At 41.3% G+C, this 24,190-nt stretch overlaps 1 protein-coding gene across 6 annotated transcripts in view; it reads left to right on the top strand.

Moving 5' to 3' along the window:
- rasgrf1 (Ras protein specific guanine nucleotide releasing factor 1) overlaps positions 1–24,190 on the top strand; it is a 243,423-nt gene that overhangs the window by 99,773 nt on the left and 119,460 nt on the right. For 4 of the 6 annotated variants that reach the window (XM_053234818.1, XM_026932720.3, XM_034305503.2 and 1 more), the window contains one exon: positions 435–688. The exons of the other annotated variants lie outside the window; for them this stretch is intronic. In XM_053234818.1, coding sequence (XP_053090793.1) covers positions 435–688 — 254 coding nt within the window. The remainder of the gene's footprint in view (positions 1–434; positions 689–24,190) is intronic. 6 annotated transcript variants of the gene reach the window in all.

Here is a 24,190-nt window from a genome sequence, read left to right as displayed (position 1 = left end):
GGTAGAGTATGTATACAGCAGAGACTGAGGCCATTTGTTTGCCAGCACTACCTGATCTAGTGGACTGTTCAGCTCCACCAGGGAGAACCACAGTCAACAGAAGTTAAACTGTGGCCTGTCAAACTTGTCCTAGAAGTCGCCAGCTTTGGGGGACGTGTCCCCACCCCTAGTCACAATCTGTTATGCAGATGCTTCCATGGTGCACATGAGGTCCTTATGAAGCCACGATAAGAAAAACAATGACCTTATGACGGAAGTGACTTTTTTGAAGGTCTTGTCTAACAGAAAGAAGAAAATATCCAGGTGATTCTCATCACCCCTGGCAGAGAACATACAGACCAAAATTATTTAATCAAATTAAATAAGACAACAGCTACATGTGATAGTGTACTCCAAACTCTAATGATGTTAGACTGCCTTAAAAACCTGTTCAGGTACAGAGTTTCTTGCGTGGTTGGATGTGTCGGAGGAAGTGGAAAACCATTATCCAGGATTACATTCGCTCACCACATGCTGAAAGCATGAGGAAGAGAAACCAGGTGGTATTTAGCATGCTGGAAGCCGAGGCTGAGTACGTCCAGCAGCTCCACATCCTTGTCAACAATTTCCTTAGACCACTCCGTATGGCTGCCAGTTCCAAGAAGCCACCCATCACTCATGATGACGTCAGCAGCATTTTTCTCAACAGGTACTTGAATGGAGAACTTGCTTTGGGGGGTTCTATGTATAAGCTTGTTCATCTTTCATATATTCATTTCTTTACTTTCAGATGTTTGATATTGCAGTATTAAAACTGCTTTTCCCACAGTGTGTAACTGAATCCATACCAATATGTAGTTCTTGTTTTCAAATCTGTTTGTCTGTAGATTCTCACACTTCTCCAAAGGTTCACATTTTTCACTTTTAAGAATATCTGCAGTCTTTCTGTATAGCCTTCTGTATCTTTTTTTTATACAGCTCCTTAGGGCTGCAACTAAAGATCATTTTTGATAATAGACTAATCTAATGATTATTAGAACAATTAATTGACTAATCAACTATTAATACAATGATAAATCAGTAGATTTTAATCAGTTATTCAACTTCTGCAGTGGGTTGAAAGGTTGTGTTAAGTTTATTCTAACTAATAAATAAAAACAAGGAAATCCCTGCATCTTTTGAAAAATCCAGCAGCATTAATGGTCTTCATTTGAAAAGAAAAATGGATTCTGTTAATGAAAAACAGAGCTTTTATTTTTGGATAAACTATTCCTTTAACATTTATTTATTTATTAATTTTCACAAGCTTCACTCTTGGAATTCCTTAATTTTACAATAAACACAAGACTTTAACTGCTTCCTCTCATGCTCTGAAAATGTTCCAACGTGCATATTGTAAAACCAGTTCCATCTTGCAAGTGTTATACAAGACAGTATTTTTTTTTAAATCTTGTAAAACTTTCACACACTTTGCTGTATCTTCTGCTGTGTGTTCTTCTAGTGGGCTGCAACCGGGCAGGCTGCATTATGGTCTTGCACTACAGTGCTCCAATGGTCAAACCACGATATTGTCTCAGACTTTACATTAGGATTTATGAGATAAAAATGACTGTTCGGCAACAAAAATATTTGTGAAAAATTTTTTTGTTGTATGTTGTCAATAATGTTGACTAATCATTTCAGCCCAACAGCTGCTGTATTTTTTTTCCATTTTTCCTTGTCACAACATTTTTTTCAAAGAATGTTTTTTTTGCATTAAGACAGCAAACAGAGACTATTCACATTAGATCTGCTCAAAATCCTTATCAGGTGACAAATGTAAATAATGTCTTCAATGTTTCAGCATAGACAACATGTTGGAACATTGAAGATGTGTTGAGTGCTGGATGCTCTTCTTCCATTATTAGTAATAGTTTTATTTCTGAGAAATGTTGACTAGTAGGCATTCTGATGGAGAAGATTGTAGATTTAGAGGAATGCATAGGTGAGAGAGGACTTGCAACAGACAAAGCAGTATAGTCTTTGTATTGCTAATTGTTAGGCAGAGTTAGTGTACCCCAAGTCCAGCATTAGAGTCCTCACAGCAGGATGAATGAGTGATGACTTGACAAGACTGTTAAAAATACTCAGGTTGTAGGAGAATCTATTCTACGACACATGAAATTAGCTAGGCCTTGAGGGGCACCAGCAGCTGTAGTTAGCTGTACACTGGGTGCCAGGGTGCCAAACATTGAAGTTACTCTATTATATATATGCCTTGGCCTTCAGAGGTAACAGGTGAGAGGTGAGATGTGTAGAGGTGTGTATATTAACCAAGGCAATATCCGGTGCTGTAATATACAGTTATCCCAGTGCAGCATGGCAATATAGTTTAGAGCAGGTTATGATCTGAAAACAGTGAGGCCTTTATAGTTAATTAGTCTGCTTTTTTGTGTGCAGATCTGGCGTTTTAGGTAAGGATGTTTTCCAGTCCACTGAGGAAGGTGCTGCTCTCATTTAAAATAGTCATAATCCTAAAACAGACCTACTTAATCAAAGATCTTAATCATTTTGCATGCATTTTCCTGCTCTAACGTTCTTTGTACCAGCGTTACCAGTCCATTTTGTTTTTGCCTGTCATGGATGGGGCTCCATCAGTGATAATGTCTACCAGTCTGTTCCGTGGCAAACCAGCACACTCAATTGTGCCGCACAGCTGCCTTGGCTGTGATACAGTCGTGCATTGGACACAGTCTCAGCAACTCTTCTGTCACTTCGAATTGGTCAGTAATACCCCTTAGGAAAATGGCTAGCTGAACATTGTTGGTTTTCTCAAGTGCCACAGAGTATGCAGTGAAAACTCTTAAGTTTTTTAACATAACTAATTATAAATGTCACTTGATAACGCACTAATCTCCTCCGCCTCTGTTTTTGCCAAGAGAGAGATATTGTTGAACAAGCTCTTCATTTCTGAACATAGAATATCAGCAACTTGCAACATGCAATCCTTCAAAAACTGCCCTTCGGTGAATGGCTTTCCTGTTTTGGTGATCAACTCACTCACCACAAAACTTGCTTCAACTTTCAGCATCCTTCTTTTTGTATAAGACATTGCTGAGACTTTAGCCCTCTCTCTTGGCTTGTTTTTCCCTTGTCTCCCTGGTACTTCTCATGCTGTTCTCCGTGTTTAGTTGAGCAATGATGTTTGAGATTATATTCCTTTAAAACGGTGACTGTTTCCCTGCATATCAGGCAGGTAGCACAAAAAAAATACTGCAATGTCCATCCTTCACAAACTGTGAGTGGAGACAGATGCCATTGCAGGAAAAAAGTTTTATTAGAGACAGGCAGACAAATCCAATAACCAACAAGAACCAGAAAATAAGAACACAGAACAAACGGCTCAGCAAAGTCAGGCAGCAAACACTGAACATTACTTCATGAACCACAAAGACACACGGGGGCTTTAAATACACAAACTAATTAAAGGGTAAAGGTAAAAAGGTGAGACTAATCATGACACATTTGGGAGATGAACAGTGACAATTCAGGGGAGGACACGGCATGAATCAAAACAAAAACACACATGGCGTTGTAAAGAAAGACATAATACGGGAAGAGTGTGCTGTCCTGCTGCCAGTTGCTTAGGCGCACTACAAGGGGGAAATACCCGACAGATCTGCCTGGCGTGAGCATGGCGTGGGAGGCTGCACCATTGGCCTCTGGCAGGAACAAGCCATGGGAGGCTGCCATGTCAGCCTCTGGCAGTAGCTGGTTGTGGGTGGCTGCCTCGTCGGCCTCTGGGAGGAGCAGGACTTGGGGGGCGCCTCATCAGCTTCTGGCAGGCGCAGAACTTGGGAGGCCGCGTCGTTGGCCTCAGGCAGCAGTCGGACTTGGGAGGCCGCCTTGTCGGCCTCAGGCATGAGTGGGTCTTGGGTGGCCTCTCTGGCGGCCTCAGGTGCGAGTGGGTCTTGGGAGGCTATGCTGTCATCCTCAAGTGTGAGCAGGTTGTGGTAGTCTGTGCTGTTAGCCTGTAGCAGGAGCAGGACTTGGGAGGCCATCCCGCCAGCCTCAGGCTTGAGCAGGACATGGGAGGCCCCACCATCAGCCTCATGCAGGAGCATGGTGTGGGAAGCCGCCCTTTTGGCCTCTGGAGGGAGCTCTGCAGGGGAGGGCACCACGTTGGTCTCTGGCTGGAGCTCGGCTGTGGAGGCTGCCCTGTTGGCCTATGTTGCAAGCTCTGAGCTTTGCTGTGGAGGCCACCCTGTTGGCCTCTCGAGGGAGCTCTGCATGGGAGACTGCCTTGTCAGCCTCTGGCTGGAGGTTGGCTGTGGAGGCAGCTCTGTTGATCTCTGGAGAGAGCTCTGCAGGAGAGGCCGCCCTGTCGGCATCTGGCTGGAGCTCAGCTGTGGAGGATGCCCTGTCGGAAGCCTACCTCTCCTCTTAGTAGACAGCAAATGGCCGAATGGGTTTGGCCGACAGGTTGGGTTTAAACTCGGGCCACCCGAACACCTCTCTCAGGAGGCATACAAACTTGGCCACACGGGTGGGCTGGGCCAGTGAGCTGGGACAACAAGAACTCAAGCCACTGCTTCTGTTCAGGCTTGGGGTCCACCAGGGTCTCAAAATATACTTGGCATTGCAGCAAGTAACTTTCTCGATAAACCTCAAAGTCGTCAAAGGGTTGAGGGGGATATAGAGGAGTCCACTGAGGGTGGATGTACCGAGTCAAATGCTGGTATGGTCATCCTGGCATTACGCCCCTCTCGCCTTCCTGCTGCATCCATGGTGTCGGTGAAGTAATCTGTCACAAACTGTGAGTATAGATGGATGCCATTGAAGTCAAAAGAGTTTTAGCGAGGCAGGCAGACAAATCCAAAATGTGAATCAGGGTCAATGTCAAAAAAAGGCGAAGGTACACTTTTTCTGATTGTACGGCAGTTAAAATTTATACTGTTAGGAAATAACTTAATTTATTATATAGAGACAGAGCCAAATTTCTTATTCAAAGATCCAGACAAAATTATTATTTTCACGGTAGCAGACCTAGCCATTTACTGGCTCTAAGACTACGTAATAGTGAAAAATTTGCTAATATTACAGCAGTGAAATCTCAAACCGGTGAGGTTCTGACTGACCAGAAGAGCATAAACGACACTTTTCATTCCTTCTATTGTGAAACTATATAGCTCCAACTCTAAATGTGAACCCACATCCTACACTTCTTTTTTTATCTACTCTTAATCTTCCACATCTGTCAGAATCAGACTCTGAGTCTTTAGCTAGACCTTTATCACTTATTGAATTAGAATCATCGATTAAAGTTATGAGCAAGGGGAAATCCCCAGGCCTAGATGGCATACCAGTTGAGTTCTACTTGACCTTCAGGTCCGATTTGGGGCCACTTATGTTAGATATGATGCAATATTCGATTGATCAAGCATCCTTTCCACAAAATATGAACATGGCCATTATATCTCTTCTGTTAAAAAAAGATAAAGACTCTACTTTATGTTCTAGTTACCGTCCACTTTCTCTGATTGGTACAGATGTTAAAATTTATGCAAACGTTTTAGCCTGCAGCCTAGAAGGCTTTATGACTAAACTTGTTAATCATGATCAAACAGGGTTTATTAAATCTCGCTCTGCTTCAGATAATCTGCGAAGACTACTTCACATAATCTCCTCATCTGAACAATTGATTTCTCCCTCTGCTATACTCTCTTTAGATGCAATGAAAGCATTTGACCATTTGGAGTGGGACTATTTGTGGACAGTGCTAGATCACCTAGGTTTTAGCTCTAACTTTATAAATATGATTAAAATCCTCTATGCTAATCCCTCAGCCTCCATTCTTATTGGTCAGATAAGTTCACAATCATTTCCAATTGAAAGAGGCATCCACCAGGGTTGTCCTCTTTCACCTTTACTGTTTGCTTTGTGTCTAGAACCTCTTGCTCAAGCTGTACGTCAGTCAGAACTTATACTTCCTATATCGGTTAGGAACACTTCACATCATATATCTTTATTTGCAGATGACATATTGCTATTTTTAGACAATCCAGTTCTATCAGTCCCCCACATTTTATATTTTTTTAATCAGTTTAGTAATCTATCAGGGTACAAAATTAATTGGACAAAGTCATATCTGCTCCCTCTCAATTTTTGTGTTGGATCTGCAACATTTCCTGGTTTTATTCCGGGGGTGCATTCCTTCACATACTTAGGGGTAGATATCTATCCGTACCTGCAGGATATTGTCTCAAAAAAATTGAATAAAAACTTGGCTAGAGTCACCTCAGATCTGGCAAATTGGACACATCTTTCTACTTCTTTCCATGCAAGAATATCTGTTGTTAAAATGAACATCCTTCCTCGTGTAAATTGCTATTCCTCTATGATTCCTTTACCCCCACCTGCTGGCTATTGGAAAAAATTTGATTCAGTAATCTCTCATTATATTTGGAATGGTAAACGCCCCCGAATTAAATTATCTACTTTACAGCGTAGCAGATCAGATGGGGGCTGGTGCTTTCCAAATTTTAAATTATGCGCTGACTCCTTTACTCTCCATGCACTGTCAGCCTGGTTTAAACCAAATGTGTCAACCTCATGGTGGGCTATTGAGGAATCTCTTGTTTCTCCTCACAATATAGAGCATTTGGTTTTTGCTGGTGTCTCACTTAGACAATGTAAACTTCGCTTTGGCCCTATCATAACACATTTCATCTCTACGTGGAGAATGGTGACCAGAAAGATAGAGCCAAACTTGAGGTGCCATCGTCATTCACCTTTGTTCCTCAATAATAATTTTCTATCAGGTAAAAACCCATTTTACTGTCCACAATGGATTAAATGTAAAGTAAATTACTTTGGTGATATTTATGATGACAAAGGCTTGAAATCATTTTGAGATATTAAGGCCCTTTTTAATCTACCGGGAACCTCTTTTTTCATGTATCTTCGCATTAGGTCAGCGCTTCGCGCATATGGAGTTCCCTGGGATGCACAGTTGCCTTTACATCCCTTGCGAAAAGTAGTTCTCCCCACTGATAATTCTGTTATTTCTGCTTCAGTTATTTACTCTTTTCTCCTCAAAAACTCATACAATCCATTATCCATAACAACTATCTGGTCTAAAGATATCAGTGGTGACATAAAAACTTTATTTTCTGATCAAATTTGGGAGACAATTACATCGTCCTCAAAAAACCCAAATCATCAGATGATCCATTGGAAATTACTACATAGACTCTATCTGTCCTCTAAAACGCTTCTATATGCATGTGTCACCTTCCCCAAATTGCAATTTATGCAATTTATATTTAATCTTTTCTTCTTAAATAACTTTTCGGAAATGGCAACAGAGAAACCTGCTTTTAGCTGCTCTTACTGCTGCAAAGAAAATGTTAGTCAGTCTCTGGGTTCCTCCCCATTTAATGACCAGACGTGTATGGGGCTTATCTTTGTTCGACATTGTTTCTATGGAATTTCTATGGAATTCTCGCATTCACGGAGCAAAGACAAAAACTTTGAAGACCTGGAGTGCTACTTTTGATATTGTTAAATCTTTTGTTTCTTCTTTTTGATGTACAGTTTATTTGGTATTTATGTATATTTTCTATTTTTCTTGTGATTACATATTACACTTTGTACTTTTCTCCACTGCAATGTCTTGTACTTTCCTCAGCACAGTATAAGTCTACCTGGTGGGTTGGTGGGTGGGGGTGTGGCTACAGTCTAAATTACTGTGTTGTACTTTGTACTATACTGAACTGACTACTCAATAAAATAATTGTTCACAAAAAAAAAAAAAGGCGAAGGTCAGGTGATGTGCAAACAGAGTAAACTAGGTAGTGCAAGAGTGCAAATGAGAAAGCAAAACAATATCAAGAACTAGGAAATCAGACACAGAACAAACAGCTTGGCAAAATCAGCTGGCAAACACTGAACAATACTTCGTGAACAATAAAGACACAGGAGGTTTAAATACACAAACTAATAAGAGGGTAAATAGAAACAGGTGAGAGTAATCATGACACATTCTGGAGACAACCAATGACAATACAGGGGAGGAGACAGGACATGAATCAAAACAAAAACACACATGGTGATGCAAATAAAGACATAACCCAGAAGCGCGCCCTGTCGCACTGCCAGTTGCATATTCAAAGTGTTGGTGTGATGTTAACAGTAAGCCAGTGCAGTAAGTTATCAGTAAGTAACAGTTGGACAGATTAAATTGAAATGCCGCATAATTGATTTTAAGTATCAGTACAGGGGGAGGAGGGTGTTAGTTAGATCCCAGGGCGATGTACGTGGAGGCACCAACCTTCTGTTGGATGGCAGAGGGGCAGATAGATTGTGGGAGGGACCGTCCACAATGCCAGAGGCCTTGCGGAAGCTGTCTGAGTAGAAAATGTCCTGTACGTGGGTAGACATTCAGTGACAGATTGCTGTTCTTGCACCAAACTATGAGCTGTTCCACCTCCTCTCTGTACGATGTCTCATTGCTGTCTCTGATGAGGATTATCACTGCGATGTCATTAGCAAACTGAACAGTGTGATTTGAACTGAATTGAGCAGCACAGTTGTGGGTCAGCAGCATGAACAGCAGTGTGCTGAGCACACAGCCACCAGTGCTGAGGGTGATGGTGTTGGAGATCTTGGTTCGAACCTGAACTGACTGGGGTCTCCCAGTGAGGATATCCAGGGTCCACTTACAGAGCGAGGTGCTGAAACTTAGCAAGCCCAGCTTTTCAATCAGCCGCTGGGGGATGATTGTGTTGAATGCTAAACTGAAGTCTATGAATAGCATTCTGATGTATGTTTTTCTTGTCAAGGTGGGATAGTGCCAGGTGGAGAACTTGTGAGATTGAATCCTCTGTGGAATGGTTGGGGCAGTATGCAAACTGCAGAGGGGACAGTGTGGTGGGGAGTATAGTCCTGATGTGACTCCTGACCAGCTGCTCAAAACATTTCCTGATAATTGATGTGAGTGCTACAGGGTGGTAGTCATTAAGGCTTGAGACTACTTTGGCGCCAGTATGATGGTAGTAGCCTTAAAGCACTGTGGGATGACTGCTTGGCTTGTGGAGATGAATATATTCGTCAGGACATCAGCCAGCTGATCTGCACAGTTTTTGAGCACTTGCTCACGTACTTTATCGGGTCCCACTGCTTTGTGCGGCTTAACTCTTGCATCTTCCTCACGTGTGCTGCGGACAAAGGGTGAATTTCCTCACTGGAACAAACTGTGCATAGAAGGAGTTGAGTTCACTCAAAGTAATCCTGTAGTGTAGAAGTAGCTACCTCTGGCCAAACTCTGATTTGTTTATGTCACTGCCACTAGATTAGCCACTAGATTAGCCACTACATTAACATATCTCTGCACAACAGTAGAAGCAACAAAAAATATAACCGCAACGACAATCATCATGGTCCAAGAACCTTCAGCAAATTGCCCCCAGTGGCCAGTTCTTGCTCATGTTACATAGAACAGTAAAAATTCTGTACATGACCATATGTATGATTGCTTACAAAACTTGATAAGTATGAACTGTCTGAAATTGGGTGAAAGGTTGTTGAAGGCTAATTGGCTGAAGGTGGCTATGAGCCCAATGAAAATTAAACTCCAGGTACAGATTAGCAGAACAATTCAGCACACCAAATTTCAGCTCAATCGGACTTTTGATTTCTGAGAAATGCATGGCTTTTTTGAACTTAGCCTCTTAACTATTACCACAAAACACTGCAAATACCTTCAGAATATTTTCCTGTAACTTTCAGGTGTTGTGCAAATTTATGCAAGCAATCATGAGTCAAAGCTTTCTGAATAAATTAGGCTCCACCTCATAATTGATTGGCATGTCATGGCCATATTGTTTAATGTTAGAATGTTTTTGATAATTACTGAGGTTAACATTCACCATTTTTTGACGATAGGCCAAAAATCGTAGGACCAGTTTGCAAAAGTAGGTTTCACATGTTATGCAAACTGTCACAGATTTGAGTGGGTGGAGGTAAATGTACCGAAAGTCAATTTTGTATGTCCTAGGACGTTCACTAGGTTTTGCATGTTATGCTAATTAACACAAATTTGAGTGGGTGGAGCGAAATGGTTCTTGAGGCTTCTAAGAATTTTGTTTAAAAATGTCAACATGTTTTTGATAATTATTATGATTCACACAGTTCTGAGTAATTTGGTACCACAAATGTAAAGATAGGCCAATAATCCTAGGACTAGTTCACAGGTTCACTACATTTTACATATTGTGCTAATTATCATAAATTTGAGTGAGATGAGCTAAATGGTTATTAAGGCTTTTTTGTTTTGAAGATCCCAAGGAATTAGTGAAAAAGAAAATAATTTTCTTTGCAAAACATACAGTTAAAAAAATATGAACCACAATGTAAATTCTTGTGCTTATGTGCCACGATGAGGGTCACTTGTGGGTCACTTCTCTGTGCCTGAGTATTGGGGTGCATACAGCACCTTTTACTCCAAATTTGGTGTTTCTATGACTTATGGTCTTTGCTCTCTATACAATTCTAGTGGAGGATAATAATAATAATTACAATAATAATAATTCCTTCAAGCGGCGAACTGCAGGGTTCAAGCATTCCTTGCAAATAACATTCCAGTGGCCAGTTCTTGCTAAGATACATACAACAATAAAGAGACCATATATGTACATACCTATCAAGTTTTGTTATGATAGCTCATGTTTTTTAAATAATTCAATGATGAATAATAATCCAATAATAGATAATACCCTATAAAAGAATTTTCACTGTATACCTTCTTTTCCAAGAGATATGCTTGTTTTTGCATCAAATGCCTGCTGAAAACTGGCTAATGGTGGCCATGTTTTTCAAGAAGTTAAGTAATTATCAAAAAAAAAACTCTTATACTTTAGCACATAGATGCATCATACCAAATTTACTTTTTCCACATTCTCATAATCATGTTCAGTACATGCACATATGCAAATGCATGTAACCACTCATGAGTTATAGATTTTTTGAGTAAATTAGGCTCCATCTCATTAGAATTGATTGATGTGTGGTAGCCGTCTTTTTTCAGATGTCAACATGTTTTTTTAATTATCAAGTTTCACAATCTGCTGAGCTGCTTGACAGCAGCTTGGTTAACAAAAGTAGGGTTTGCAAATTATGCAAATTAGCCAAAAAGTATATCAAGGTGGAAATTATTGGGCAGGGTGTAAACACATGAGCTATACTGCCACCAAGTGGGGTAATTTAGTCATTTCATTTTGCTGAGTAGAGGTTGACATACTGCATCTACCTATCAACATATACTGGAATCTCCTTGTCAGTGTGGTTGTTGGAGAGGAGTTTAGCTGCCTGTCAACGTAAGCAAGATGCTTGAGTTTGAGGACAGCAGTAAAATGACACTTTCTGGCTGGCCCACCTACAGATGTTTAGAGTGAAACTTCATGGTGGGGAGCTTGTGATTCTACAGTTAAGCTAACCTCAGCAAACAAATGCAATGTCAGAGTTAGGCTCTAAGTCTGCTGAAGATTAGAACCAGTGCATCATGCTCCGCTAGACAGACTCACAGCTCATTAGCATCCATAGCTGCTGCGCTTGCTCGTGCTGAAGCTCAAGGTGGAGCAAGCCCTAGAAAAGGCACACTTAGAAGCATCATTGGGTACATTATGTATTGAGAAGAGAATGGCAGATGTCCTCAGCGAAATAGAACTACCATATGATGATCCAAAAGTGCTTACAAAGGTACAAAGCACAAGACTACTATAACCATGCCCATGCTTAAGGGTCCTTTTCTTGATGGTGCTCATCATGCTAGTTCAGTACCCCAGTTTGATCAAACTACTGCTATTCAACACCAAGCAAAGGAATGAGTATAAAGAGTGTAGCCCCCTTCAGCAGGATTTTAAATCTACCACAAGAGCACTTGATCTTGAAGGCAAGAAGACATAAACACATCCAGGCGAGACAGAGGGATGTCCATTCACTCAAGTTACCACAAATAACATCCCAGACAGTGCAGAGTCTTTGCAGTGTTTGTGATGGTGGCACCACTCACTGATATATGTTTAGTGATCCATTGCTAGATGATGATCTAGAGAATTCTAGAGCATGGAGAGCAATATTTATAAAAGCTCTCAGAGATCTTAATCTCTCAGCTAATGAGGAGATGGATTTGCTTGTAAAATGGTTAGGCACTGAATCAACAGATCACACCAAAAGGATAAGGCTGTGCATATCAGTAATCCACAGCAAGGACTATAACCTCCTTGTTTAAGAGGTCAGAAAATGTTCTAAAGATCTCAAAGAAGGACAACCAGAGGTTACTGGAGCTTGGAAACCTACTTCTGATACTCCAAGCAGCAAAGGAGGGTCTGTCTTACTTTTACACACCCCAGGGCATCAACCCAGTGGTGCAGAGGTTGGCATGGCATGGAGAAAGTTGACACCCCTGAAGAAAATACAGTGTCTTCTGCTTTTACCAAGATCTGTGGAAAGGGCATTTCAGGATGTTAATCCCTCAAAATCTGCCTTGTCAAAGTATATTCGGCTGGCCATTCAGAAGAAGCAGTTCAGTTATACAATGTATTAAATGACCAGAGTAACCAGCAAGTCTCTGGTACAGTCAGAGTTTTTTGACCTCTTCAATGTCACAGGGTACAGCTCTCCATACTCCCTCAAGACATGTGCTGGAACATTAGAAACAGAAGGCAGACGAACATGTGACGTTCTGATTGAATCAATTTATGGTAGCATTGTTCTCTCTTTGCCAACACTGATCGAATGCAGTGAGATTCTAAACAATATCCCCAACAACCAATCACAGGCTGTAGAATGCCTCAGCTCACTGTGATGAACCTTCAGAAAGAAGCCCGAAATTCGGATCTTTGAGTTCATGGATAAAATATTCCAGAGTGGTCATGTCGAAAGAGCCCCACTACTGGAACCTGGGGAACAATGCTGGTACTTACCTTGTTTTACCATCCAATTTTACCTTGTGTACCATCCAATAAAGCCATCTCCAGTCTGAGTTGTCTTTGACTTAAGTGCTCAACATTAATGTCTGTGATTGAAATAAATTCTCCTAACTGGATCAGATCTTAATATCCTCATTAGTGTCCTTCTTCATTTCCAAAGCGAGTCATTGTCTTCACTGTGAACATACAACAAATTTTCCACTGTTTTGTGGTCTGACCTGAAGATGACCCACATAAAGAAGAAAGAATGTTGCATGAACATGCAGGTGCTGCATCTAACCAAGGCTGATGTGAGGAAAACTCTACACAGAGTTAACCCACAGAAGGCTGCTGGACCAGACAACCTGGCAGAGTGCTCAGACGATGTGCAGACCAGCTGGCGGATGTTTTTACTGACATCTTCAAAATCTCCCTGAGCAGCACCGTTGTTCCAATGTGCTTCAAGGCCACCACCATTGTCCCCATGCACTCACACCAATCATGATGAAATGCTGGACTCCCTGCAATTCGCGTATTGTCCCAACCGCTCAACAGACGACACCACCACCACCACACTCCATCTGGCCCTCATCCACCTGGACAAAAAGGACACGTACGTTCGAATGCTGTTCATAGACTTCAGTTCAACACAATTTTTCCTCAGCGCCTGATTGGAAAGCTGAGCCTTCTGGGCCTGAACACCTCCCTCTGCAACTGGATCCTCTGCGGAGACCATCAAGAGCACCAAATTCCTTGGTGTTCACCCTGCGGAAAACCCCACTTGGTCCCTCAACACCAGCTCCATAACCAAGAAAGCCCAGTAGCATCTTTTTTGCGAAGGCTGAGAAAAGCCCATCTCCCACCCCCTATCCTCACCATATTCTACAGAGGGTCAATCAAGAGTATCCTGAGCAGCTGCCTAGTTTGGAAATTGCATCGTCTCGGATTGCAAGACCCTGCAGCGGATAGTGAGGGCAGCTGAGAAGATCATCAGGGTCTCTCTTCCCTCCATCATAGACATTTACACCACACGCTGCATCCAGAAAGCCAACAGCATTGTCAATGACCCTACACACCCCTCACACAAACTCTTGACCCTCCTGCCGTCTGGCAAAAGGTACCGAAGCATTCAGGCCATCATGGCCAGACTGTGTAACAGTTTTTTCCCCCAAGCCATTCCAGGACTCATTTGCTTACTCTAACCTCAAGCTACACAAACTAGCCTCGAACAAAACAAAGAGATCATGAAGGCTTTCCAACCTGATCATACCAGTGAATTAGACCTAGGTTCTGAACCCATTCCAGTACAGAGCAGCCTTGGCATACTGTGGGATTTATATTCAGACTTCTTCACCTTTCATGTGCAAGCAAAAAAAAAGGCCATTCACTGAATGTGAAGTGCTGTCAACTGTGAACAGTCTGTATGATCCACTTGTTTGATAGTCCCTGTGACAATCCAGGGAAAGGCACTTCTCAGAGAAATCAACATAGACTCCTCTGATTGGGATGTTCCAATACCCCCTGAAAAGAACCAGTTGTGACAGACATGGAGAGACTCTCTACAAGAATGACAACATCTACAGATTCCAAGATCTTACTGTCCTGTGCCACTAACAGAAGCTAAGTTCATAGATCTCTGCATTTTCTCTGATGCTTCAGAAAAGGCAGAAGCTGCTGTTGCATATCTTAAGATTGTGGACACGGAAACTACCACACATGATTTCTCAGGCAAAGCAAGGTTACTTCCATGTCCAGAAGACACCATACCCCACCTAGAACTTTGTGCTCCAGTTATGGCAGTAAACATGGTTGAAATAATCACTTCTGAAATACAGACATCAACTTTGATGCAGTCACCTTCTACACTGACAGTAAAGTTGAACTTGGATGAATTTACAATAAGAAAAGGAGGTTTTATGTCTATATTAATAATCACCTTCAAAGGACCAGAAGAACCACGCTCCCAGAGCAGTGGTGTTGTGTGCATACAGAACATAATCCTGCAGACATTGCGATGCAGCCTATATCCACAGTCCGTATCTGGTTGAAGGAAAGTTTCTGTCTCAGCCAGAAGATAAGTCTTCGGTTAAGGAGACATTTGAACTTGTGGAACCAGCACAAGATTCAGAGAATCAGCCACAGGGGACAACTCTGTCCACAGTGGTCTCTATGCACCTGGGATCCCAGTGCTTTAAAAGTTTCTCGAGCTGTAGATCTCTCACTATAGCTGTTGCAAGTTTGAGCCATATCATTCTATGTTTCAGGAAAACTAAAAATGACTCCTCAGAGCAATGTAAGGAATGGCACCATTGCAGTTCACCTCTGGCTATAGATGTACTCACTCGGAGTATAGCAGTTTTTATCGATGCAGTCCAACAGGAAGTCTATGCTGATGACATAGGATTCCTCATAGGGTCTAATACCAGACTCTCAAAGAGCAGTTCATTAAGGACTCCAGACCACTTCATTGACCAAAACGGCCTTCTGAGAGTCAAAAGTCATCTGAACCGGGCAGATCTAGGACATGATGAGAAAAGTCCTGTCATCTTACCTGGACGCCATCATGTATGTACCCTCCTACCACATTACTTTCATGAGCAGACACAACATCAGGGTTGGCACTGTACAGAGGGTGCTGTACGGTCTACTGGATATAGAATAATTGGTGTCAAGTGGTGCGTAACCATTCTCATTTTCAAGTGTGTGATATCTTGTAAGGTTAGAGTGCCATCTAAAGTGCAAAAGATGGCAGATCTGCCTCCTGACAGGATCAACATGGTTCCCCCATTTACTTATGTGGGCTTAGATGTGTATGTCTCTATCTGCATGTTGAACCAGCGGAGGCCATGCTGAAAGTAAGAGGTGGGCTGGCCTTTTTACCTGTTTAAACATCAGGGCCATCCACATTGAGGTCATAGAATCCATGGACTCTTCTATCTTCATAGATGCTTTGAAGAGATTCCTGGCTGTCAGGGGACCAGTCAAGCACATCCACTCTGATAGAGGTACAAATTTTATTGGAGCCTGCAAAAACTTGAGAACTCCTTCTAACTTGGGAAGAGCTTTAGAGAACTTTCTCATGGAACATGATACATGGACATTCAACTCTTCCTACTCTTGGGAGGAGTCTGGGAAATAATGATAGGCATGACATGAAGAATCCTGGATTCTATGCTCCAGCAAATGGGTTCTCGAAAGCTCACTCATGAGGTACTTATTACCTTCCTGGCCAAAGTTACTGCAGTTGTCAACAACGGTCCAATAGTGTCTGTGTCAAATGACACTTTTGATCCTTTCATCCTCACTCCAGCTACCCTGCTTACCCAGAAAGTAGATCTTGTCCTCTTACAGTTGGAGATTTCCAGGATTCTGACTTGTACAAGCAGCAATGGCACGGAGTACGGAGTCTTGCCAGCACCTTCTGGGACAGGTAGCACAAACAATACTTTTCTACTTTGATAAGAATGCATATGTAATCTGCACTCTCCTTGTAAGTGGCAGTTTAGCCAACCCAAACTTGTTCCAGGAAGTCTTGTGCTCCTGAAGGATTCACAGATTAAGAGGAATGACTGGACTTTAGGGATTATCACTGTATATACCAGCAAAGATGAGAGAGTTCACAAGGTGCAAGTGAGAGTGAGTGAAAGGGATGGACAGAAACTATTTCTCAGACCTGTCAATGAGGTAGTCTTGCACGTTTTCTCAAAAGACTAATAAGTGATTAGTGTATAAGCAGATTTCCAAATGTGGACAGTGGTATCCTCTGAATACCAGATAGGGAGTGTATTGTCCTATAGATGGTGCCACCTACCGACAACGTTCTATATGCATTTTAAGTAATGTTATTTTTTCTTAGTTGATGATGTCATCAATGTGAGTCCTTTTTCTATTTGTATTACTATATATACATGTGCTAGTGGAAGCATAGTTATCTTCTCTCTGTTTTATCTTCAAACATCTTCAACAAATTAGCTTTAGATGGCATTGTTGTTTTATCCTACTCCAAATACCTTCAGTCAGTAGATATACTGGAATCTACTTGTCAGTGTGGTTACTGGAGAAGAATTTAGCTGCCTTTCAGCTTAAACAAGGAGCTTGAGGTTGAGGACAGCACATGAAGTTTGGCATATTATGCAAATTATTGTAAATTGGAGTGGGTGGGGCTAAATGATTCAAATGGCAAATTTATATGGTTTGAGCCAAGGAATCAGCACTAAGAAGAAATTTAACTGTGACTCTTATTTTCCAAGAGATATGCTTGTTTTTGCAAGCAAAATGAATAGGGCCCCCAATGGCCAATTTGAGTGAAATTGCAGATAGTTGTGAGTCCATACAAACTTACAAGAGTGCTAGCTCACTGTTAGCCCTGTCAAATGCCCTCTGAAATCTAATTGGAGGCCATGTTTTTAAGTAATTACATCATCAATAAAATTCCAATTACAGCATAATGATGCACCATACCAAATTTTAGCTCTATATAATATTTTACAGTCTAAGGAGACAAAGCATGGGAAAAAGGAACTTTCATTGTACCCCTTATTTTACAATAGATATGCTTGTTTTTAAGTGCAAAAACATGAATAGCGCCTCCCAGAGGCCCAGTTGAATAAGACGGTATTAATTATTGGGGGTCCTTAGAGGGACCATACTTAGCCTACCATACCAAGTTTTAGCTCGATCAAATGTACGGTTCTTGAGAAACAGTTATCCGACCTTAGCTCTGCCCCTTAGTATATATTCTGTGTAAAACCATACAAAAACTCATAAGTTAGACCTGTATGAGTAAGTTATGGTCCATCTCATTAAAACTGATTGACATGCAGTGGCCATATAGTGTTCAGATGTCAAAATGTTTTTGATAATTGTTGAGGGGTCAGTAAAGTTTTGAGTAAATTATGCATATGCAGACCATGCCCCATACCTTGGACTGCCTTAGAAGGTGTCCTTAGAGGGAACATAATTTCAAGGTTCGTGACAATGGCTCAATGTTTACCTTGTCAAATGCCTGCTGAAAGCTGAGTGGCCGATGGCGGCTATGTTGTTGAATTTACCAGGTCATCATCAGAGATTCACTTGCAGATTAGCACTGAGATGCAGTGTACCAAGTTTTAGCTCGAGCAGACGTACAGTTCTTGAGAAAAATTTGTGTTTCATGTTTCGTGCAAATCCATGCAAAAAGTCATGAGTTATAGTTGTTTGAGTAAATTATGCTCCACCTCTTTAGAATTGATTGACGTGTGGCGGCCATATTGTTTACAAATATCAACACGTTTTTGATCATTATTGAGTCTCACACTCAGTAGTTGTGAAGATAGGACAAAAATCCTAGGACAAGTTCTGAAAAGAAGGTTTTGCATATTATGCAAATTAGCAAAAAAATTAGGTGGACGGGGCTTTCTTGGGGCTTTTTTTCATGAGAATCCAAGGAATAAGCAGCAAAAAGAATTTTCACTGTAGGACATATGGTATTCAAGATGATGATGATAATAATATTAATAATAATAATAATAATAATAATAATATTATCATCATCATCATACAGTAGTTACTCATCCAGAATAGCCTTACTGCCACCACAGTTGGCTCTGTGATATTTCATTTGCTACTATAAACTGCTATGTGGCGCTATAATCATAGAATTTCCATAGGCCAGAGCTGAACGCATCAAAAAGCCCATTCTGCATGTGGCTGTTTGAGTTAAAGTGGTTATTTTACCTAAACAATGTAAGAAAATGCCCACTGTAAGCTCCCAGCAAGCAATGAATGGTCCACTGAAGTTAATATACTGTATGGTTCTCCTTTCATTATCTTTGAAAGAAAGAAATTCCTAATGTTACAGGGATTTATTTTTTATGTTTTATTTTTATAATTCAATTCAATTCATTTTTATTTGTATAGCGCTTTTTTTTACAAAGGTCATTGTCTCAAAGCAGCTTTACACAAACAAAAGTAAAGTGAAGTGTGTGTGTGTGTGTGTGACGTCTCTGATGAGCAAGCAGGGCGACGGTGGCAAGGAAAAACTCCCTGAGATGGTGATAGGAAGAAACCTTGAGAGGAACCAGACTCAACAGAGAACCCATCCTCATATGGGTTTACACTGTAGTGCGCGTGTGTGTGTACAATGTGTGTTGGTGTAGTCCATGGAAAACAGCTGAAGCGTCTTCGTGGCAGTGTGAAGCATTGCCGGTGGACAGGTCCAGAGTGAAGGGGGGGAGGTCTGGATTACCAGCAGCTCAGGAGTGATGCTCATCTGGTCCAGAGCGTAGGGGGGTCTGGATCACCGGCAGCTCAGGAGTGTAGCTCGGCAGAAAGAGAAGGAAAGTGGTTAGGTACATTCACAGTCACCGTGTGGAGATAAAACTTAATGAGGAGTGCAGGGGACTCCGGCAGGACTAGCTATAACAGCATAACTAAAAGGAGAACCAGGGGGAAACACAGACGTGAGAGATCCCTGATACTTAAGGCATACAGTCACTCTGCCGTCACAAACCTGAGTGACTAACGAGAGTGAGGAAGACAGCATCCAAACACACCAGATCACCATAACACTCAACATCCACGAGTCCCCCAGATCTACTCCTTTGTCTAAAACACTAGTCGCTAAATGCTAGGTTAAATAAATAAGTCTTCAACCTCGACTTAAACACTGAGACCGTGTCTGCTTCACGTACATTAACTGGGAGGCTATTCCATAATTTTGGGGCTTGGTAAGAGAAAGCTCTGCCCCCTGCCGTGGTTTTGGCAATGCGTGGTACTGATAGACAGCCTGCATCCTTAGAGCGAAGTAGGCGTGGCGGAACGCAAGGTACTAACATATCGCTTAAATACTGCGGAGCGAGACCGTTTAATGCTTTATAGGTTAAGAGTAATATTTTAAAATCGATGCGGAATCTTACTGGGAGCCAGTGTAATGTAGATAAGACTGGCGTGATATGCTCATACTTCCTAGTCCTAGTAAGGACCCTCGCTGCTGCGTTCTGAACTATCTGAAGCTTATTTATACATATAGACGAACATCCAGATAGTAAAGCATTACAGTAATCTAATCTGGACGTGATAAATGCATGGACTAGTTTTTCAGCATCACTTAGCGAAAGTATATTTCTAATCTTAGCGATATTTCTGAGGTGGAAAAATGCTAACCTGCTTACATTATCTACATGCGCCTCAAATGAGAGATTAGAGTCTATAATCACACCGAGATCTTTTACTGTTAGACTACTTGAAACAGAGAGACCATCTAAAGTAACAGTGTGATCTTAAAACTTACTTCTAGCGGCTTGTGGTCCCAGTACCAGAACCTCTGTTTTTTCTGAGTTTAGCAGGAGAAAGTTGCTTAGCATCCAGTCTCTTATGTCTATCGCACATGCCTCAACTTTCTTTAACTGGCTATTCTCATCTGGCCTAGCTGAGACGTATAACTGTGTGTCATCAGCATAACAATGGAAGCTAATATTATGTTTACGGATTATGTTACCTAAAGGGAGCATGTATAACGTGAAAAGCAGTGGGCCTAAGACTGAACCCTGCGGAACACCATATTCTACTCGATAATGTGCTAAGTGGTCACCGTTTACATCTACAAACTGATAACGATCAGTTAAATAAGATCTAAACCAGTCGAGGGCTGAGCCCTTAATTCCTACGACCTTTTCCAGTCTGTGAAGAAGGATATTATGGTCGATAGTGTTGAACGCTGCGCTAAGGTCAAGTAAAATTAATAGACTAATGCAACCCCGATCAGAGGCTAATAGCAAGTCATTGACTACTTTGACTAATGCTGTCTCTGTGCTGTGGTGGGGCCTGAAACCTGACTGATAAAGTTCATAGATATTATTACTTTGTAGATATGAAATTAGCAGCTGCGCTACTACCTTCTCTAGTATTTTAGATAGAAAGGGAAGGTTTGAAATCGGCCTATAGTTAGTTAAGTCGTTAGGGTCAAGGTCTGGTTTCTTTACTAGTGGCTTAATAACAGCTAATTTAAGTGATTTTGGAACGTACCCATTGCTCAGTGAGGAGTTAACTATTTTAAGCAGGGGTTCAGTTACGGTTCCAACTATTTGCTTAAGAAGACGTGTTGGTACCGGATCTAATAGACAGGTTGATGATTTAGCAGAAGAGATGAGTGAGATTAAATCATTCTCTTCAAGAGGAGTAAAACTTTCTAAGCTCTGATCTATGGTTAGTCTATCCTCCCAGTCTATTGTATAATTTGGACTTTGGGCCTGTATCTTCTGCCTAATGTTTTTAATTTTGCTATCAAAGAATTTCATGAAATCGTTACTTTTGTATGCTGTTATTGTGGAAATTTCTGTCGATGTCTTATTCCTAGTTAATTCTGCTATGGTGTTAAATAAGAATTTAGGATTACTTTTATTATTTTCTATAAGCGTTGATAAGTAAGTGGACCTAGCTTGCCTTAGAGCTTTTTTATAGGCTAAAATACTGACTTTCCATGCTATTTTAAATGCTAGGAGTTTGGTCTGGTGCCATTTACGCTCTAGATTTCGGGCGTTCTGTTTTAGAGAGCGGGTGTGGTCACTATACCATGGAGCGAGTTTCTTATCTTTAATTGTTTTTCTTCTAAGTGGGGCTACATTATCTAAGGTACAGCGGAATCATTGACTCTAAAAATTCTGTCGCCTGTTCGAGTTCTAAAGGGTCTGATGGTGACCCTATATTAGCGGATAATTCTGGTAGGTGATTAATAAAGCTCTGCGCGGTCGCAGGTGTTATTGTACGGCTAATTCGGTAGCGCGGTTCTGTGTGTACAATGCTACTGTGACGCACACAAAACGAAATCAGACTGTGATCTGATATTGCCTCAGACTGCGGGATTATCATTATATCGGTTATATTAACTCCAAAAGATAATATTAAGTCTAACGTATGACCTGCGTTATGTGTGGATCCTACAACACACTGATTGACTCCCAATGAGTCAAGTATGGATGTAAACGCTATCTTCAGCGGGTTGCCTATATTCTCAAAATGAATGTTAAAGTCTCCAGTAATTAACGCTCGGTCGACAGAAACAACTAGGTTTGATAGGAAATCTGTAAATTCACTAAGAAATTCAGAGTACGTCCTGGGGATCTGTAGATAATAACTAACGGAAGGGACTGTGATGACTTATCATTAGCGACTGCACTTACGTTACTATAAAGTGCTTCAAATGAATTAAAGTTTTGTCCTAGTTTCTGTACGATGGTCAGATTATCCTTATGAATAACTGCGACGCCTCCTCCTCTACCGGTTAAACGAGGCTGATGTATGTAGCTATAAGCGGGCGGACTAGCTTCATTTAATGCAACATAATTGTTCTGCCTAATCCACGTTTACACTCTTAGTGTAACAGAAATAATCGGTGAGAAACGTAAACAAACTTGTGGTAGCTGTGCTAACGGGCTAGCGATGCTAATGGGCTAACCGACTAGAAGCGGGTGTTCTAGAACAAATAAAACTAATGTTATAAAAAGCGTTTCGAATGAGAATATTATAAAATACTATCAGCTACTATAAATACTATAAAAAGTTTAAGAAATAGGACTAGATTAATATAAAAATCGAGAAATTTTTGGTCAGCTTTGAGTTTTTTTAATGCACTAAAATTACCTTCATAATAATGAGATGGGATTTAAAAAACAACACACTTTAAAATTACCTTCATAATAATGAAATGGGGTTTTAAAAAACAATGCGTTTTAAAATTACCTTCATAATAATGAGATGATTACATAAATTTGTAAAACTGTATTTGAACTATTAACAAGTTACCAGTCGTTCTTAGAATTGCAGTAGTTATCAAGTAGTTGTCCTAACCATTTAATTGTCTTTTCATTTGGTAATTTGGGGGTGGGTACATATTTTAAAGAAAGTCTAAATGCAGTAAAAATAGTTACTCAAAAATATGCTTTATAAAGTTGCTTTTTTGAGTTAGGGACAGTGCTTTTACAGTTTAAAAATTAACGACAATAATTTTGGTTCATCACATTAATTTACCCAATTTGTGCATGCTGTAGGCCTGCCTAGCCTACAGTATCTGCAACTCATTCTCACTTATTGTCCACTTCCCCAGTGACACCTTGACATCTGTATGGATAAATATTTGAAAGCAGTCCTGCAGGGTGACACTGGCCTCCTGGGTACACCTACTCACCATCCTTGTGGAGACAGGCTGCCTTTGAACCGCAGGAACAAAGTGATGTGTTAACAAGACAAGGTTATGGTCTGATCTACCAAGTAGGGGTTGGGTAGTAGCTCAGTATGTTTTTTTAACATTTGCATACAAAAGGTCTAGTGTTCTGTTTTCCTGTGTAGTGCAGTCAACAAACTGGTGGAAAGTTGGGAGAGTGGAATCCAGATTTGCGTGGTTAAAATGCATCTCAAAATGACCAAGATCAGCAAACTGCATTCCCAAGGCATCAGGATTATGAGATCTGCTGGAAGTTCCACTCGAAAAATACAACACCATCTGAGTTCCATTGGTGCACACACTACATTGAACACAACGAGAAGACATTACAAAGAATGAACATCACGTTAGCAGGTCATTGGAAGCCGCGCAGCCGGCCTTGGGCATGAGCAGGACTTGAGAGGCCGCGCTGTTGGCCTAGGGCATGAGCAAGACTTGGGAGGCTGTACCGTCGGCCTCTGGCAGGAGCTTGGCAGGCAAGACCACCTCGTTGGTCATGGGCTGGAGCTCTGGAGATGAGGCTGCCACGTTCTCCTCTTCATAGTGGCTGGTGAACGGCCGAATGGGTTCATCTGACAGTCTGGCCCTCTCCAAAAAAATTTCAAGATCAAAGCAGTCCCCCTTCCCATAAATCACCCTCATTAAACAAATGAACTCAGCCATGATTCCTAGGTCCATGGTTCCCGTGGTGACCAGAAGGCAATATAATTGGCACTAGAGCAGGAATCCTTTAAAAAGGTCTTCAGAGCCATCAAAGAGGTCTGGGGAATACATGAAAGTCCACTGGGGGAAGTGGACTGAATTGAACTCCAACATGGTGATCACCTTCCTGCTTCATCCATGTTGTAGGCGCAGTATTCTGTTACGTATTGCGAGTGGAGACGGATGCAAGTGCAATAAAAGGGCGTATTTATTAAGAGAGGCAGGCAGACAAATCCAAAACAATGTTTAAAATGTAATTCAAAACAGGCAAGGGTCAGGCGGTGTACAAACAGCAATATCAAGGATAATTCAAAAGCACAAAATGAATGAACAGTAAAAGAAGTCAAAAACCAGGAGCGAACAC

The sequence above is a fragment of the Pangasianodon hypophthalmus genome, chromosome 6 (genome assembly GCF_027358585.1).
Source record: "Pangasianodon hypophthalmus isolate fPanHyp1 chromosome 6, fPanHyp1.pri, whole genome shotgun sequence".
NCBI lineage: Eukaryota > Metazoa > Chordata > Actinopteri > Siluriformes > Pangasiidae > Pangasianodon > Pangasianodon hypophthalmus.
Note: the sequence above shows the minus strand (reverse complement) of the source record. Positions and strands in the feature narration are given on the sequence as shown.